Source organism: Balaenoptera musculus, chromosome 2 (assembly GCF_009873245.2).
Source record: "Balaenoptera musculus isolate JJ_BM4_2016_0621 chromosome 2, mBalMus1.pri.v3, whole genome shotgun sequence".
Taxonomy (NCBI): Eukaryota; Metazoa; Chordata; class Mammalia; order Artiodactyla; family Balaenopteridae; genus Balaenoptera; species Balaenoptera musculus.
This window is the reverse complement of record NC_045786.1, coordinates 13,204,946-13,222,024: the sequence shown is the minus strand read 5'-3', so window position 1 is coordinate 13,222,024 and position 17,079 is coordinate 13,204,946. Positions and strand designations below refer to the sequence as shown.

Genomic DNA, 17,079 nt, shown 5'->3' with positions numbered 1-17,079 from the left:
GATTGGAGCTTCCCGCAGGCTTTCGCGCTGAGCGAGGAGCGGGGAAGGCGTAGTTCTCGGGGCTGGTGGGGGCCGGGATCCCGTCACCGTCACCACCTCCCGAGGGGTCTTTCGGGAGCGCTCCCGCGGGCCCCGCAGGAGCCGGTGACAGTCCTAGGTGAGCGCCGAGAGCAGAGAAAGCGCCGAGCGCGTCCACAAAGCGCCCGGGCCGCCCCTCGCGCTAAGGCACGGCGGCCCTAGCGGCGGGCGCAGAAGGAAGGACTGGACGGAAGCGGCGGCGGCGGCGGCGGCTGGCGGGTGGCCGGGGTCGCGGGCTGGGGCGCGGCCCGGGAGGCCGGCGGGGAGCCCACGGGTTGGGAGGCCCGCAGCCCGCGCCGCGCCACCGCCGCCGCCGCCGCCGCCGCCGCCGCCGCCGCCGCCGCCGCCGCCGCCGCCCCCGCCCCAGCCGCGTGCGCGCGCGGCCGCATCAGCTGAGCGCGCGGCGCGTGTCACGTGGTGCGCGTGTCGAAGGTCACGGCGCGCTCACAATGGAGCTCTCGGAGTATGTGCAGAAAGGCTTCCAGATGCTGGCCGATCCCGGCTCCTTCGACTCCAACGCCTTCACGCTTCTCCTCCGGGCGGCTTTCCAGAGCCTGCTGGACGCCCAGGCGGACGAGGCCGTGTTAGGTAAGCCGCTCGGCTCTGAGCTGGATCGGCCTGGGTGGAGGGGCGCTCGGAGAAGAGGAGCGAGATGGAGCGAGAAGGGGAAAGCCCCGGGAAGAGGAAGTCTCCGGGGTTTGCCCTTCGCTCCGGACGGAGTGTGGGGATGTGGCTCTGCCAGAACCCACATCGGACCCCGAGCATTGTTCTCTCCCCAGTTGGCACCTGCACACAGCCAGTTACACGTTCCTGGCCTGATTTCCCCTCCCAGGCTCTTTGTTCCTTTGTAAAGCCGGTGTTCAAGTCTTGTTTGTGGCCTAAACATCTAAGGTTTTCAGCCTGGTCTGGGGCAAAGGCTGTTTGACACTTGGACTTCATCAGGGCAGCTCCCTGCAATTCAAGCTTTCAGTGCTAGGTTGGCGAAGGTTTTAAAGGGTCTGCTTCCATAGTAATTACTGCGTCAAATAGTGTTGACATTTTTCAGCTTAGAGAATACCTCAAGTTCCCCTGATCATTCCAACACTCTAGTTCAATATGTTTTGCACAGGTTCCACGCCTAGACCCTTAAAATATGGTGCATAATGTTTTGTTCTGCACTAGTTTATCAGGAGGCGAGTCTCTTATAAGTGGTCGGGTCAGTGATTGCGGAGTGCGGTGTCAGTATGGATGGAGGCATATTTTAAGACAGATCGCTATTACATGATTTTCTTAAATATAAATATCTCAACAATTCAAATTTTTGTGTTTTTTTTCTGTAGTTTCACGAGCTAAACACGTGTACAAAAAGTATGAAAGTGGAAGTTCTTTAAACGAAAATAGTAACCACCACCTGGTTAATCTCAAAAAAAAAAAAAAAGGATGGCTGTCGAAACCTGAAAATATTTTGAAAATTGTATTTTATATTCTGAACTCGTTCCCTCTCCCCCACCTCCGTGTGTTAATGTCCACGGAGCCAGTTAGCATAAAATTAATCTTTAGAAGGAAAGTTTATTCATTCTTAAATTTACACCGTATAAAATATTTATCTTCTTATTTTCCTCGGAATTTACTCCATCCATCTTTAGAGTGACCACTGTATATTTTACTCTAGGACTATGTTTTTTAAAAAATAAATAAGAGTATTAAGGTAAAGTAAAAGAAGGTAATTTGACCAGGTAATTGCATAATTATTGATGTGTGATCTTTATTGTTTTGCCATTGACCATGTTGCACATCTCATTTACTTATAATTTCCAGTCCTTATAGTTGAATTCTTCTTGTTATTTTGTTAAAGAGGGTTCTTTACCCAAATTAAAATTCCTTTTTAGAAACAGGACTATAAAGAATTTATCACAGGCATCACTGGCAATTAATTTATTTTAGATCACCCAGACTTGAAACATATCGATCCAGTGGTTTTAAAACATTGTCATGCAGCAGCTGCAACTTACATACTGGAGGCTGGAAAGCAAAGAGCTGACAAATCAACTCTAAGGTACAGGATTTATTTAAATATCCATTTGTTTTCAAATAGTACCTTTATGATTCCAATTTCAGTTTTTAAAATGGAGACTAAACTTAGGCTTTTTTTTTTTCTTTAGCACTTATCTAGAAGACTGTAAATTTGATAGCGAGAGAATAGAATTGTTTTGCACGGAATATCAGGTTACTTACTTAAATTTTTAAAAATTAACAATTACTATTTTTCTTCTACTCTGTTTGCAAAGACGTATTTTCTTTCTTTTTTTTCCCTCCCAGAATAATAAGAATTCCCTAGAAATCCTACTGGGAAGGTAGGTCCTGTATAAGGTGTCAAGCTGAGCCACTTTTTACTTGCAGGTATGAATGGAGAGTGTTGGTGTGAAACAAAACAGGACAGAAAAACGGGATCTAGACCAAAAGAAAAGGGGCTAAAGGGCAAGTGAAACAATTGCAGTTAAGCTAATGTTTTTAAAGATAAAGTTTATGGAGATAATTTTTAAAATGCTCTTTTACTCTTCAGAACTTGAAAATAAAGTTTAACAATGTTTTAAATTCAGAATGGATTAAAATTGTGTGTGTGTGGTGGGGAGGTGGTAGACAACATTGTTGGTGAAGATAAATACTGAAAGTTTTCCTGTAGCTATTATGTACAAAATTATCATTGTATCTTTCAGTATAGGCAGATCTTTCCCTCATATAACTGATGTTTCTTGGCATTTGGAATATCAGATAAAGGTAAAGTTTAACAAACTGTTCTCTAGGGGAACTTAGGGAACTTTTAAAAAAAAATAATAGTTAAAGACTGAAATCAATGTGTTGTGTTGTTTTAGACCAATCAACTTGATAAGATGTACAGACCTGCATATTTGGTGACCTTAAATGTAGAGGTATTTATACATAAGCCCTGTCTAAAAATTAAATGTGTAATGAAATTTAAAATTTCTTTGATTTAAATAAACAGCATTTTTTTCTTCCCTAGAACACTGATTCCCGATCCCACCCAGAGATTAGTTTTAGTTGCAACATGGAACAATTACAGGTACAGTATTAGGATCTGTGAATATGCCTATCTTTTTACAGATTTTTAATTGAGAATTATGCCTATGGAAAGTTCAAAAGAAAATTAAGCATCTGTCAGTAGATAATGAAGGTTGGTTAAGGATTTAATGGTGAGGGGGCTTCAAAAGCAATATTTTAATGTAGGCTTCGCCTTTGAAATTACAGTGTTACTAATAGAGAATTGGTCTGCATTTGCTGTTCCCTCCAATTAAAATAAACTTGTGTAGTGTTGAGTGTAAATTCCTTCTATTTGTGATAAGTGTGAGCCAATAGGACAAAGCAAAAAGAAGAGCTTGGCTTTGAAAATGTCTTCTTTGCTTTCAGAAATTGAATTAAACTCTCAAAACATGATTTTTAAACAGTAGTTGTAAATGACTTTTTATAAAGGAGCAAGTATACAAAAATTCTAAAACTGTTTATATTGCCAGTGTAAGACTGGGGAAATTCAAAATTACATTGATTAATGGACATGACAACGAATTTATTTCTTACCACTTAAAAAAATGAAGGTCATTGCTTGAAATTTTGATGAGATTGAATTTTTCAAAAGGGATCTCCTGCAGAGTCGTTTTAATGTAACCATTAATCAAACTTTAAACTTTCAGAAGATGTGAATACAGCATAATCTTTGTTAGATAACTTGAGAAATTTAATTTTGATATACTTTGCCTGTTCAGAGGATTCAGTTAGAAACTATATCTCACATCTGAGGGCAGGCAGCCCATTTGAAGATGAGATATTTTATAGGAAAACCTTCTATTGACCTTCTTTTAATTTTTTATATCTTAGAGGAAAACCTTCTTTTGATAGTAGTTTGTCAAAGGTTTAAAATCTTTGTGAATTTTAAACTTGTTTAGAAAGTGTCCCGACTCTTTTCTTGCATCTTTCTCAAAGTTGGATACTTCTTTCTTGTTTTATCCTAAAAACGATCCATCATATACATCTTTCAGGACTTAGTAGGGAAACTTAAAGATGCTTCGAAAAGCCTGGAAAGAGCAACTCAGTTGTAACTTGGGGAAGTTAACGATCTGCCCCGGTCTAGAGGAAGACCAGGAACGCCTTGCCGTCCGCCAAACCATCGTTTCTGCGAGCTGGATGTCTTCCTTTTCAGGAGAACAAATTTTTTCTTTTGGATTTCTGTCACTCATCAATTTTGACACTTTATTTTTTTACACTTGTGAAAGGGTTAAGAGGGAAAGTCTGCCTAAGTATGTGAATCATCTTTAGTATTATCCGTACACTGATATTTGATCTTTTCCAAGTCTTCCAAAAGGAAGCAGACAGTATTATATTCTGAATAAATAAGTTGTTCCCACTAAAGAGTGCTGAGAGTTTGTTTGGATTTGAGTTTGTTAATTATTACTTTGAAAACACAGGCACGATTGGCGTTAACTTTTAACGATCGCCTCTTCTCAGGATTAAAAAGCGTAGTGGGAAAGGATGCGATCTTCGGGGTTGCCTTAAGACCCCAGCTTCGGGACGTGGGGAAAGGGCGCGGTCGCCCCGCGCCGGGAGCCGGCCCGTCCCGTTACCTGTGCCTGAGGGCTCGCCCGCAGCCCGACCCTCGCCCGCTGGGCTCCGGAGGCCCGGCCCGGCCGGCCCCGCGCGGAGCCCCTGCCCGGAGCGAGCGGCTGCCCGCGCGCGCCCCGCCTCGGCCACTGGCGGGCGGGGAAGGGGGCCGGCGCGGCCGCGGGAAGACTGGGGCGGGCGCTGTTGTTTCCGCGAGCCCAACTCGGTCGCAGGTTCCGCGCCGCGGCGCCGGAGTCTGGGCCGCAGCCCGTGGGGCCGAGCGGGGGGCAGCGGCCGGGCGTTCTCCTCGGCGGGAGCCCGCGGACGTGTGCACCACGGGCGGAGGCGGGCGGCGGAAAGAAAGAAATAACGGGGGGTGGGGTGGGCTGAACTGCTTGCGGGGCCGGAGCGATGCCCGCGCCGAGAGCAGGGTGGCGCGTGTGGCGCTGTGGAGAAATGTCTCCGCAGCCGCGCCAGCGCCGCCGCCGCGCCGAGCGAGGGGGAGGGGGCCGGGTCGCGCTGCTCCGAGGGGAGGGGGCGGCCGCGGGCCCGACTACACCGACACTAATTCCCAGGCCGCCCTTAAGGAATGAGGGGAGCACGTGACCCGGTGGGGGGGCGGCGGGGGGAGGGGGCGGGCGGACTCTGAGCCATTTTGGAGCCGGTGTCAGTTTCCACTCTGCCTTCAGCGGTGCTTTTTTTTTTTTCCACCCTCCCCTCCCCCCTCCTCAGCCTTCCTCCCCTCCCCCCGCCTCTCCGCACGCACACACACGGCGCCCCCCACCCCCCTCCTCCCCCCACGGCAACTATGAAATAATAATCGTAGTATTAAAGGCAGAGATCGGGGCGAGACAATGGGGATGTTGGCGAGGGAGCCCCGATCCGGATTAGAAACACCTCCCAGCCCCGCAGAATAATACTGATCGCGCCCCCTCCGCGCGCTCCCTCCCCCGAGTGCGGAGCGGGAGGAGGCGGCGGCGGCCGAGGAGGAGGAGGAGGAAGCCCAGGAGGAGGAGGCGTTGGAGGCCGAGGAGGAGGAGGAGGAGGCCGCAGAGGAGGAGGCCGAGGCGGAGGAGGAGGAGGAGGCCGGGCTCGGGAGGCAGCATGAGCCGAGCGCGGCGGCCGCGGCTCCTCTCGGCTGCGCTCGTTGCCCATTGACAGCAGCGTCTGCAGCTCGCTTCAAGATGGCCGCTTGGCTCACATTCATTTTCTGCTGAACGACTTTTAACTTTCATTGTCTTTTCCGCCCGCTGCGATCGCTTCTCGCCGGCTGCTTTTTCCGGGTACGTAGGAGGCGAGGCGCCTCCGGGACGGGGCCTGGGGGCGGCGGGGGTCGCGCCGGGCTCGGGCCGGCCGCCGGTGGACTGGGAGCGGCCCCCCCCGCGCCTCGCCCGCGCCGGCCGGGAGGGCGCTGACAGCGTGGGCGCCGAGCCCCGCGCCGCCGCCGCCCGCCGCCCGCCGGCCCCGCGCGCCGCCCGGCCCCGCGCGCCGCCCGCGCCCGCGAGCGCGCGCCCGCCGCCGCCCGCCGACTCCCGCGGCGCCGGGACCGACCCGCAGCCCGCGCCGCCGCCGCCAGCCGGCCTCGGCGCCGCTCCAGCCGCCGCCCGCTCCAGCCCGGACGCGCCGCGCGCGGCCCCACGTTTTAGTTCCTTTCTCCCCCGAGCGCCCCTCTACACCCTCGCGACGCACATGGCCCCCGAGAAGAACACTTCTATTTGCAGCTTCTGCGGCTCTCCCGGCCACGGCGCCTTTTGTTGAGAGGTAGATTTTGATGAAACGGGGACGGGTGCCTGAAATCGGGAGCTGCTTGGGTCAAGTGGCTTCCCTCCTCTCCCGAAGAAAGGGCTTTGGAGGGGTTTAAACAGCCAGAGAACGCCCCCATTTTATAGGGACGGGTTGCGTGGGGGGCAGCGATCCCGCCAAGGTGGATGTTAGGCTGGTGAGAGCCCGAACAAAAATGTTATTAACTTAAGTTGGAGGGACACTTGTGAGAAATTGGATGGCTTGTAAGATGGCGGTTCCCAGTTGTTTCCAAGGTCTCCTGCGTTTGTGTTTAAAATGGTAAAGTTTTCAAGGTGTTATTTGTTGAGAGTCTTGGATAAGTTCTTCAAACATTACTTGGGACGTGCTCACTGGGAAGTGGGCATTTCAAATTTGGAGCTTTTTTTGGAGTGATGATGGTGAGTGGACGTTAGTCCTGCAAGAGGTTTCCTCTCTTTCTTTCTTTTTTCCTTTTTGTTTTTTTCTCTCTCAGAGACTACAGTTTTTCTCTCAGCCTCTAGTATGGGATGCACTTAGAACCATGACTTAAGTCCACAACGTTTTACAGGTTTTGCTAAATGTCAGCTTAGGTCATGTGGTGAGGAGATGCTTTGGAAAACGAGCACTAAAAAGTTGATGGCATATGTTTACGCAGTCTTTTGGGTTTGACAGCCATATAGCATGATCTTTTCCCCAGAGATTTACAGTTAATAATTGGAAGTAAACAAGTATAGAGACTTTGATCATTCCCAATTGCAATAAAAGGATTTAGTGGGCTTAGTGGTCACGGTTCAGTATTTGAAATACAAGCATGTATTAACCCCTTCCCTTAAAGTAGGCAAAATTCTGGGCATATTTATTCAAATCCAAGTGTAGGTTGGTGATGCCTAGAATGTTATGAGTAGTTCAACCTATATTTTATAGGAAGCTTAACCCCAAAGTTCTGGAAACATATTATATGCCACGCTAAAGTCTTGAAACTTAAGGATGCCAATTGTTAACAGCATATGCTAACTTATGAGACTATATTAACATTTGAGTTTTATTTTAAGTAGAATCCCTTAGAGGTTGATTTTGTGGGCAAACATTTTTTTTTAATATTTGAGTTCATTCCCATACATCTGCCCCAAAGTGCAAAGGTGTTTGAAATAACCTACTTGTGTACATTTACACCTAGTATCTTTAAAGCCATATAAGTCACTGTGTATGCATGTGTGTATGTATACACACACATATACACACGCTTCTGTAAGAAAAGTGAGCATTTAGTTATACTTGAAAAATCCATTAATGTTCTACCATCAAGTTCTTGGATGTACATTAAGTTCCCCAAAATGTAAAATTCTCCCTAGAAGTCAAGTTATCCCCAACTTTACCCATACTTGTATTGGGCTGGGAGCCCCAACTGGGGTTATGGAGTTCATTTGCATTTGTTAGATTGCAATAGTCAAGCTGATTGTTAACATAAGAACTTGCTTCTGTTTTCCTTCATTTTGACATTACTGGTGTTAGGCCTCCAACAAAAGTGACAGCCCCAACTGAGTATGTTATAATGGCAAGTTTAAACTATTGAGTATCTTTTCCATTGTATGTTTGATGCATTTTTGCTTGCTTAACTGGCAGTTTCTGTGGTGGAACCTAGAAGGTTTTCCTTTCTAAGGTGCAAGAGATTGTTTCTGAAGCCTTATCAAGCATGTCAGATGTTTTGGAAGTCTTCATTAGGTTCCCAGTACTTTCAAGTGGTATAAAAAGATAAAGAACTGATTCTTATACAAGTAACAAAGTGGTATTTACTAGCATTATAAATGGTTATAGGGTTGTGGTCAAATTCTTGTGAATTGAAGTAGAGGAGTTGTGTGAATTAACACTTAAGATGAATTTGAAAGGGTTTTGGTCAAGTACATGAGACTTAAACGTTCAAAGCCAACAAGTAGATAACCTTTCACTGAGGTCTGATTGTTCTGTGTGTTAATATTTGTGTTTGTCTGGTGTTGATTTTATGTAAAGTAGAGGAGAAATAAAGGCAGCTGTTTTTATTGATGCCCCTTCCTGAACTTCATGATCGGTGGCATTAGTGTGATGTGCTTTTGCAAGGGGACAGAAGTATCACCTTGCTAACTATCTTTCTAGTAAAGGTCCTGCAGTTTCATAAGGAGAGTTTTCTTTGAGAACCAAGAAGGCTTGTCTTTAATCACCAAGTACAATAGAATTAAATATTGCTACTCTTTAGGGACACTGCTCCATCCACAACTCCTCTGTAATCCCACTTAGATTTATATTAACAATATGTTGACAATATTCCTCTAAACAAGTCATCCAAAGATAACTGAGGAGTCACACATGACGTTTTCTGGTTGAAGTCACTGGTTGCCACTGTGGTCACTTTTCATAAAAGAGGCTTTGTTTTGTTTTTACCGTTTTTTTTTGTTGTGTGTGTGTGTGTGTGTTTTTAGTACTCTAAAACTTTTAGTTTCAGCCATTGAGCTGTGTTGATTAGTATTTCCCTCTTCTGCATTAAAATTCCCTGAGAATTAAAACCTCAGATGCATCTTCAAGTTTCACAAGTTCCTAGATTTCTATTCAAGGCAGCTTTGAGAATGTGCTTCAGATAAGTCTGGAAGCTTAGTCTTATTTCAGATTCTGAAATGAATGAAGTGGGAGTAAGAAATGCATTTTTCAAGCATACTGCACGAAGTAATTGACTTCCCTGACTGTCCGCTGTTGTATTGTTGCTGCCAGTTCCCCACCGTGACTCTTCTGTAACATATGATATCTATTGGGAATAGCATTTCATTGTGTGGGGTTTGCATGGAGGTGAGGCTGAGAAAATGACATTTGTTTTTCTCTGCTATCGGTGCTCTGGGTTGACAAGGTGTTGATTTAGCGTTGGGAATGGGCTGGTCACATGGTCCTTTACTTATTGTCACTGTCGTCGATTCAGGTAGTTTTTCTTGCCTCTATCCAGCATAGTTCAGGTAAAACACAAGGCTTTGCCCACTCCTCGTCTGCTGTGAAACAGATTTCAGTTTTCAGCCTTTCCAAAACTTTGTATCGCTCATCCTAATCTACAGGAGAACTTCCCATTAGAGAAGAAAGCTTTAAAGAGTTTCAGTTCAATAAACATCTCTGCAATTTGAGCCCTGACGGTTTCGGGCTAAGTGCACAGTTGGCAATTCTCAAAAGATCCCTTCATGAAATTTTTGACCTAGTGATTGCTAACAGGAGAGACCGAAAGAGTAAAGATCTGAAAGAAGCTCTTCGCGCCGAGTCGACGTGGAAAGAGGCCCCCGAGAGTGTCCGAAATGGCCGGAGTGCGGTTTGCATTTTCCTTTACCACTGCACGCTCCGGGGTCCCCCAGGCTGTCTGCCGGGTCGCCTCGGGCCAGGATCCTGCTCCCCTGCGCCTCGGGCCTCGTGGGGCCGCCCCACCCCCGCGCTGCGCGCCCGCACCCCACCCCGCCCCCGCGCGGCCCCGCCCCCGCGCCGTGCCGGCCCCTCCCCCGCGCCCGCCGCTGCCGCCGCCCGGCAGCCCCGCACGCCTGCCGAAGCTACGGGCTCGGCCCGGCTCCGCGCGGAGTTGCAGCGGTGGCCGGATGCCAAGTGTAAGTGTAAGTTGCTATGGAAACCCCGACAGAGGCGAGTTCCGAATCCGGAGCGAGACGGAGCCCCGGGCGCCGCCGGACCCGCCCCTCCGCATCCCGGCCCCCCGGCCCCCGGGCGTCCGCGCGCTCAGGCCCCAGCCCGAGGCCGACTCGAGGTGCTTCTCCTGCGGCCCCAGCACCCAGCTCCGGAAATGCCAGGGATGCAGATAGAGCAGAATTTGCTTTCCCTTTGTATCGCGTCAAAACGTGCCAGGTTCTGGTTGCCGGAACTGCTTAAAACAACCAGAACCCCTGGGAAGCCAGGGCGTGCTCCTGGATTTTCGATCGAAGATCCATAAGGAAGTTTTACCCTAAATTTGGAGTCCTGGAACAAGCCCTAGCGGTTGGTAAATATCTGCGGGGAGCGTGTAGCGTCTGCAGCAGCCGTGGGGCTGCTGGGCTGGAGGACAAATGGAAGAAAGAGACCCGAATGCTCTCAGCTCCCAGCCCCCACCCCAGACCTTTTCTTCTCCCTCCTGGAATGACCTGAGGGACCAGAGATTACTTTTCTTGGATCCTTTTTCACCTTTTCAGTAGAATTGATTGAGGTCTGATCAGTGAATTCCTTCTGTAGAAGACGTTGGGACAGTCCAGCTGCACAGTGTTAAACGAGTTTTATGAACTCCTTCAGCATTTCAGAGCATATAGTTACTGGGAGTTGGAGATAATCTCGATTCTCCTTCTGTGAATTATGGCCAGTATTTCTTTGTCTTGCAGGATTTTTTATCAAGCAGAAATGCATCGAACAACCAGAATCAAGATCACTGAGCTAAATCCCCACCTAATGTGTGTGCTTTGTGGAGGGTACTTCATTGATGCCACAACCATAATAGAATGTCTACATTCCTGTAAGTACACAGTTTTAGACCTTTTCTTGTGTCGTGTATATTTAACATCTTGTCCTGAAATTTGAAAACTAACAATTCCCACTGTCCTTGAGAATGTTGGTACAAAATGAAGAAGTCGTTTTCTGCTCTTGCATTTAGTGACTTTTTGTTAATGCATATTTAATAAAATATTGTATAAATATAAATTGTATAAGTGTTCTCAGGATGTTAACTGCGTTTGTTTATTTAATTAGAAATATCTTTTGGTATTTACTATTTTGTTACTACTAGTTCTCTATTTATGACACTAATTTTATTGCTTAGCATCTACCTCCTGAACTTTAAAAAAATTGTGTTTTTATTTCTAGTCTGTAAAACGTGTATTGTGCGTTACCTGGAGACCAGCAAGTATTGTCCTATCTGTGATGTCCAAGTTCACAAGACCAGACCACTACTGAATATAAGGTAGGAAAATGTTTAAAAATATTGTTTGTAATTGTTATTGGAATTGCATAATTACTGAATTTAGTGTTTATTTCTTCACACAAAATTTACCCTTCAGTCCCCGTCTACTGCGTGTACGTTGTGGAGGAGGATAGCCCTTAATTTCTTGGCCATTTTAATGATGACTAACTTTAAACAGAGTTCAATATTATTCAAGGGATTTTAAGATTTTTTAAAATCATTTTTAAAAATGGAATTAGTTCTCCATTTTTGCATTGCTTTATTGACCTTGTGACAGGCAAGAGTGCATGTGTTTAAACTGCTTCCATTCTCTCCTCTTTGTTCTCTTTCATATTAGCTAATTCAGTAATTTGGAAGGCACACTTTTCTTGACTTAGTAAAATGTGAAGAATTTATTAGTGAATATAAAATAGAGTATTCTTCTACTAATTTAAAAACAGTGCTACTACATAAAGAAATTTTATCCTCATAATTATCATGTTGATGTAGTTATAGACAGTGTTACAATCAAGTAAAATACTATAACAGAGAAAACAAAGAATGTTTAAAAACTTATGAACATTTTTAGTGTTTGCCATATTAGTTGATAGTTTATTTTCTAATTTATTCTTTTTCAGGTCAGATAAAACTCTTCAAGATATTGTATACAAATTAGTTCCAGGGCTTTTCAAAAGTGAGTAACTTGCTTAAAAATGGATTTCTAAAAAGTATTTATCAGTTTTACCTGCTATGTTTAAGTCTTTTTTTTCCTCCTCTTTAGATGAAATGAAGAGAAGAAGGGACTTTTATGCAGCTCATCCTTCAGCTGATGGTAAACTCTTTAGAGGGGGAAAGACATTTTATTTGGAGGGAGAACTTATCCAGTAATTTATTAAAATTAAGCTTAAAGTACCAATTCCATTCTTCTGTATGTATAATATTTAATTAAATATTTAATTCTTAAAAATTGAATTTAAAAATGTTTTTATAGCTGCCAATGGCTCTAATGAAGATAGAGGAGAAGTTGCAGATGAAGATAAGAGAATTATAACTGATGATGAAATAATAAGTTTATCCATTGAATTCTTTGACCAGAACAGGTAATTCTTAAGGAAATGTGTTTTATGCTGATATATTTATTAGATACATTGTTTGCCTAATAAATTATCTGTTTCTTAGATTGGATCGGAAAGTAAATAAAGACAAGGAGAAATCTAAGGAGGAGGTATGTTCCATGATACAAAAACACATAGAAGATGCATTGTTTGGATTCTAGATTTTATGAGGGTGTATGTTGCCCTTTAGAATATCCTAGAGTCAGATGTTGCTATCAAATAGAAGAAAATCATCATGTTTGATGTTTAAGAGTGATCTATATTCGATAGTTACTAGATAGAATTTATCTTATATATGATTACTATTCTTACAAAATATTTTCAGTAATTAATGTTTAATGCTTTGATGTACTGAAGGAATCTGTTCATTTAGTATTTATAATAATAGCAAACTCAAAGTATAGCTGAGAACTTAGTCAAATCTCAGCTTTGGTATTCGTACCTTTTATCATACTCAGACATCTATCTATTTTTTTTGACTTTTAAAAAAAATCTTAAAGTTAGGAATTTTAAAAAATTATTTTTCTTGAATATGCCCTTAGGTGAATGATAAAAGATATTTGCGATGCCCAGCAGCAATGACTGTGATGCACCTGAGAAAGTTTCTCAGAAGTAAAATGGACATACCTAACACTTTCCAGGTATCTACTTTACAGTCTTCATGCATTTTATGTAAACCTTTTTAAAAAAAATTTCAATGACATTTTTCTTCTTGGATTCTAAACCCAAAAAAGCAACGGAATTTTTTTTTTTTTTAATTTAGTACTTTATTTGGAAATAGCTCGTAAAATATTTGGTATGGATTCTGTTTTACACTATGAAAACAAATCCCTTAATAATTTCAAGAAATGTTTTCCCTCATTTGAAGTTTCCAGAGGGATTCTTTCTTTGTCCAAATGTTTGGAGAAAATGTTTTTTAAAAGCATTTTTGGATTCTATTTAGACGGCAAAAAAAATCTAGATTTACCATCATTCTTTGTGATGCTTAATAATTGAAGTGTTGTTTTTCAACAGATTGATGTCATGTATGAAGAGGAACCTTTAAAGGATTACTATACACTAATGGATATTGCCTACATTTACACCTGGAGAAGGGTAAGTAGCCTACCTGATGCTCGCAGGTTACTCTGATAGACTGTACTTAAAGATCTAAGACTGATTTTTTTTTTCCCTCTTAACTTTATAGAATGGTCCGCTTCCTTTGAAATACAGAGTTCGACCTACTTGTAAAAGAATGAAGATCAGTCATCAGAGAGATGGACTGACAAACGCTGGAGAACTGGAAAGTGACTCTGGGAGTGACAAGGCCAACAGCCCAGCAGGAGGTATTCCCTCCACCTCTTCTTGTTTGCCCAGCCCCGGCACTCCAGTCCAGTCTCCTCATCCTCAGTTTCCTCACATTTCCAGCACTATGAATGGAACCAGCAGCAGCCCCAGCGGTAACCACCAATCTTCCTTTGCCAATAGACCTCGAAAATCGTCAGTAAATGGGTCGTCAGCAACTTCATCTGGTTGATACCTGAGACTGTTGAGGAAAAAAATTTTAAACCCCTGATTTATATAGATATCTTCATGCCATTACAGCTTTATAGATGCTAATACATGTGACTGTCGTCCAATTTGCTTTCTTTTGTAGTGACGTTAAATTTGGCTATAAAAGATGGACTAGATGTGATATTCATATGGACGTTAATTGAAAAGAAAGATTATTTCTCGAAAGAATTGGTTTCTGAGAAAGCAGGCAAGATGTTTTTCTGTGTGTTAGGACAGACGTGAAATGGTTTCTGTAACCATTGTTTGGATTTGAAAATCTTCTGCGGTGGATATAAACGTTGGGCCATAGTTTGTTAATCTCAACTAACGCCTACATTACATCCTCCCTGATTGTTCTTGTTATTATGCTGTTTTGTGAACCTGTAGAAAACAAGTGCTTTTTATCTTGAAATTCAACAAATGGAAAGAATATGCATAGAATAATGCATTCTGTGTAGCCATGTCACTGTGAATAACAATTTCTTGCATATTTAGCCATTTTGATTCCTGTTTGATTTTTACTTCTCTGTTGCTGCGCGAAACCGATCAAAGGAAAGTAAACTTCAGTTTTACAATCTGTAAGCCTAAAAGCGGGTACTACCGTTTATTTTACTGACTTGTTTAAATGATTCGCTTTTGTATGAATCAGATGGCATTATGCTTATTGTACAATGCCATATTGGTATACGACATAACAGGAAACAGTATTGTATGATATATTTATAAATACTATAAAGAAAATATTGTGTTTCATGCATTCAGAGATGGTTGTTAAAATTCTCCCAACTGGTTCGACCTTTGCAGATACCTATGTTTGAGCCTTATCACCACAGAATATTTTTAATGTGGATATCTAATTCTAAATTTTGTTCCATTGGAAGCGATTGGCGTATCGTAATACTGACTTTTCTCTAGTAATACCTGTTTACTTTTAAAATTAATAGTTGCATTAAAGAAAAACTTTTCACTAAGGAAATTGGAAATGCTTTCTTCATTTCCCATTGCTTATGATGGAATTAATATGTTTTTAAAATGCATATTGATCGCTGTAATTCTAAAAAGTATTTTAAATAAACCAGCAAATTGCTGGAAGAAGGCATTTTATCTAAAATTATTTTAATATGTGGCATAGTGGAAATTTCAAATTTAAGAATTGCTTTTACAGTTATAAACAGTGGAATATGCCCTCTCTGTAACGTCTGGAAATAGAAGCAATTTATTGTGAGCTTCTACAGGTATTAGTTTTTAAATAGAGTGAGCATGTTGAATTTAAAGTATGAATATCCCCAACAATTTTCACTTTGTGTTTTGCTTTGGTCGAACTTGTTCATCACCCATCAGTTATTTGTGAGGGTGTTTATTCTCTATGAATATTGTTTTATGTTTGTATGGGGAAATTGTAGTTAAACATTTCATTGTCCCCCGTCTGCAAAAGAAGCACAATTCTATTGCTCTGTCTTGCTTATAGTCATTAAATCATTACTTTTACATATATTGCTGTTACTTCTGCTTTCTTTAAAGATACAGTAAATGAAGTTTTATGAAACCACAAAATACATATATTTTTATTTTGACCTAAATTTGTACAGTCCCATTGTAAGTGTTGTTTCTAATGATAGATGTAAAATTAAATTTCATTTGTAATTGGAAAAAATCCAATAAAAAGGATATTCATTTAGAAAATAGCTAAGACTTTAATAAAAATTTGATATGAAAAGCACAATGTGCAGAAGTTTTGGAAACCCTATGGTGGATTACAACAGGTAAAAGCTGAAGAACATCCATCGCTGTCTTGGTGATGTTGCTGAGAGTACGTGCTTTGTTGTATAATTGCTTGAAAGCCCAATTGAAAGATGTATCTGTTTATTTACTCTACAATCTTTGAAGTAAAAGTTACCCATGTTTGCCAATTTTGGTGAATTTAACTCATTTTTCTAGGCTTTTCTTCTTAAGTTGTTCATGATGTTATCCAAGACAAAAAAAAAAAGTTAATGGAAGTTTCAAGTGATGTTTTTACTTTGGATATGACTGTGTATATAAAAAATGCAAAAATAGTTTTCAAAGGCTAAAAACTTAAAGTGCTAGTGGATTGTCATTTGACTTACACAAAACCAAGTCATAGGATCAACACGGAACTCAAAGATTTTACATCTCAACCTTTTTATGGACTTATTTTTGAAATTACTTAGTAAAATATCAGATATTGCATTTATGGCTTACCTAACACTATTTCACCATACTTGAAAACATGTCCATTTATTTTGTTTGAAAGAGGAATTTCCCCCCTACTCAATTTGAAAATTGCTTAAGCTTTAAAGGCTATTTCAGCTAAAATTTGTCTTTTAATAAAACAGAAGAGAGTATAATGTTTTGTATTCTATAAGCAGCCGTCACGGGTTTGACAATTAGGCTTTAAAACTTTTGCTAAACTACCACTTAAAATTTCAGTGTTACAAAAACCCATATCAAAGCTGCTAACTTTTTAACTCTTAGCAATCAAGGCAGAGCGCGTGAAAAGTCGGCTTTAAGTTTGGCTTTTGCTTCTGAACAGTATTCTGGGATTCTGTACCACAAAGTTAGAGCTAAAAATATTCCACAGAAAATGCCTAAATTGATTTCACAGATTTTAGCTTAAATGCAAAAAAAGAATGAGGCTGGTTCCTGTTGTATAAATAGTGATCTATCTTGCTTTACACATGCATACCACTTTACAAGTACCTTTTTGCTTTTAAAATTGCCGGCCGTTAATTGCTCTGAGTTGAAAAAAAAAGTTGCCCTTCAGTTGACTTAACCTACCAACCATATTGCTTTGTTTCCTTATCCATATGTGCAAATGTTAGGACCTTTGGAGGTACAATGCAACAGGCAGAGTAAGCTGATAGGGGCTTTCCTTCATCCTTTCCTCTTATTCTTTTCCCAATATTGGAGTTGCAGTTCATTTGTGAAGTCTTTCGGTACACTCGTTGTATAGGCCTATCAAAAAGTTTTGCTATGAAACCTTAATAGCAATGTAAAAGGAATCCATGTGAAATCCTACTTGAACTGGCCAAGAAGAAATGAAAATGTTTGGTTTTTGAAAAATAGCTTATG

The 17,079-nt window shown here is 42.4% G+C and overlaps 2 protein-coding genes across 6 annotated transcripts; both read left to right on the top strand.

Moving 5' to 3' along the window:
- The first annotated feature begins 472 nt into the window (after positions 1-472).
- Positions 473-4,479, top strand: COMMD3 (COMM domain containing 3). Its single transcript, XM_036843322.1, has 8 exons — positions 473-666; positions 2,002-2,113; positions 2,220-2,283; positions 2,377-2,411; positions 2,775-2,835; positions 2,931-2,987; positions 3,080-3,139; positions 4,110-4,479. Exons 1-8 carry the CDS (start codon positions 528-530, stop codon positions 4,167-4,169), a joined length of 588 nt encoding a protein of 195 aa, XP_036699217.1. The 5' UTR covers positions 473-527; the 3' UTR covers positions 4,170-4,479.
- Positions 4,480-5,456: 977 nt separating this feature from the next.
- BMI1 (BMI1 proto-oncogene, polycomb ring finger) lies at positions 5,457-15,899 on the top strand. Of its 5 annotated transcripts, none has more exons than XM_036843317.1 (10): positions 5,457-5,951; positions 10,788-10,918; positions 11,266-11,362; positions 11,980-12,035; positions 12,123-12,173; positions 12,333-12,441; positions 12,521-12,566; positions 12,999-13,097; positions 13,471-13,551; positions 13,643-15,899. In XM_036843317.1, the coding sequence occupies exons 2-10, from the start codon at positions 10,807-10,809 to the stop codon at positions 13,970-13,972; spliced, it is 981 nt and encodes a 326-aa protein (XP_036699212.1). In that variant the 5' UTR covers positions 5,457-5,951; positions 10,788-10,806; the 3' UTR covers positions 13,973-15,899. The 5 variants fall into 5 exon arrangements, with proteins under 5 accessions (XP_036699212.1, XP_036699213.1, XP_036699214.1 ...); XM_036843318.1 differs by lacking the exon at positions 5,457-5,951 and adding an exon at positions 6,304-6,429 and having other exon boundaries at positions 13,643-13,972; XM_036843319.1 differs by lacking the exon at positions 5,457-5,951 and adding an exon at positions 9,936-10,031 and having other exon boundaries at positions 13,643-13,972.
- The last annotated feature ends 1,180 nt before the right edge of the window (positions 15,900-17,079 follow it).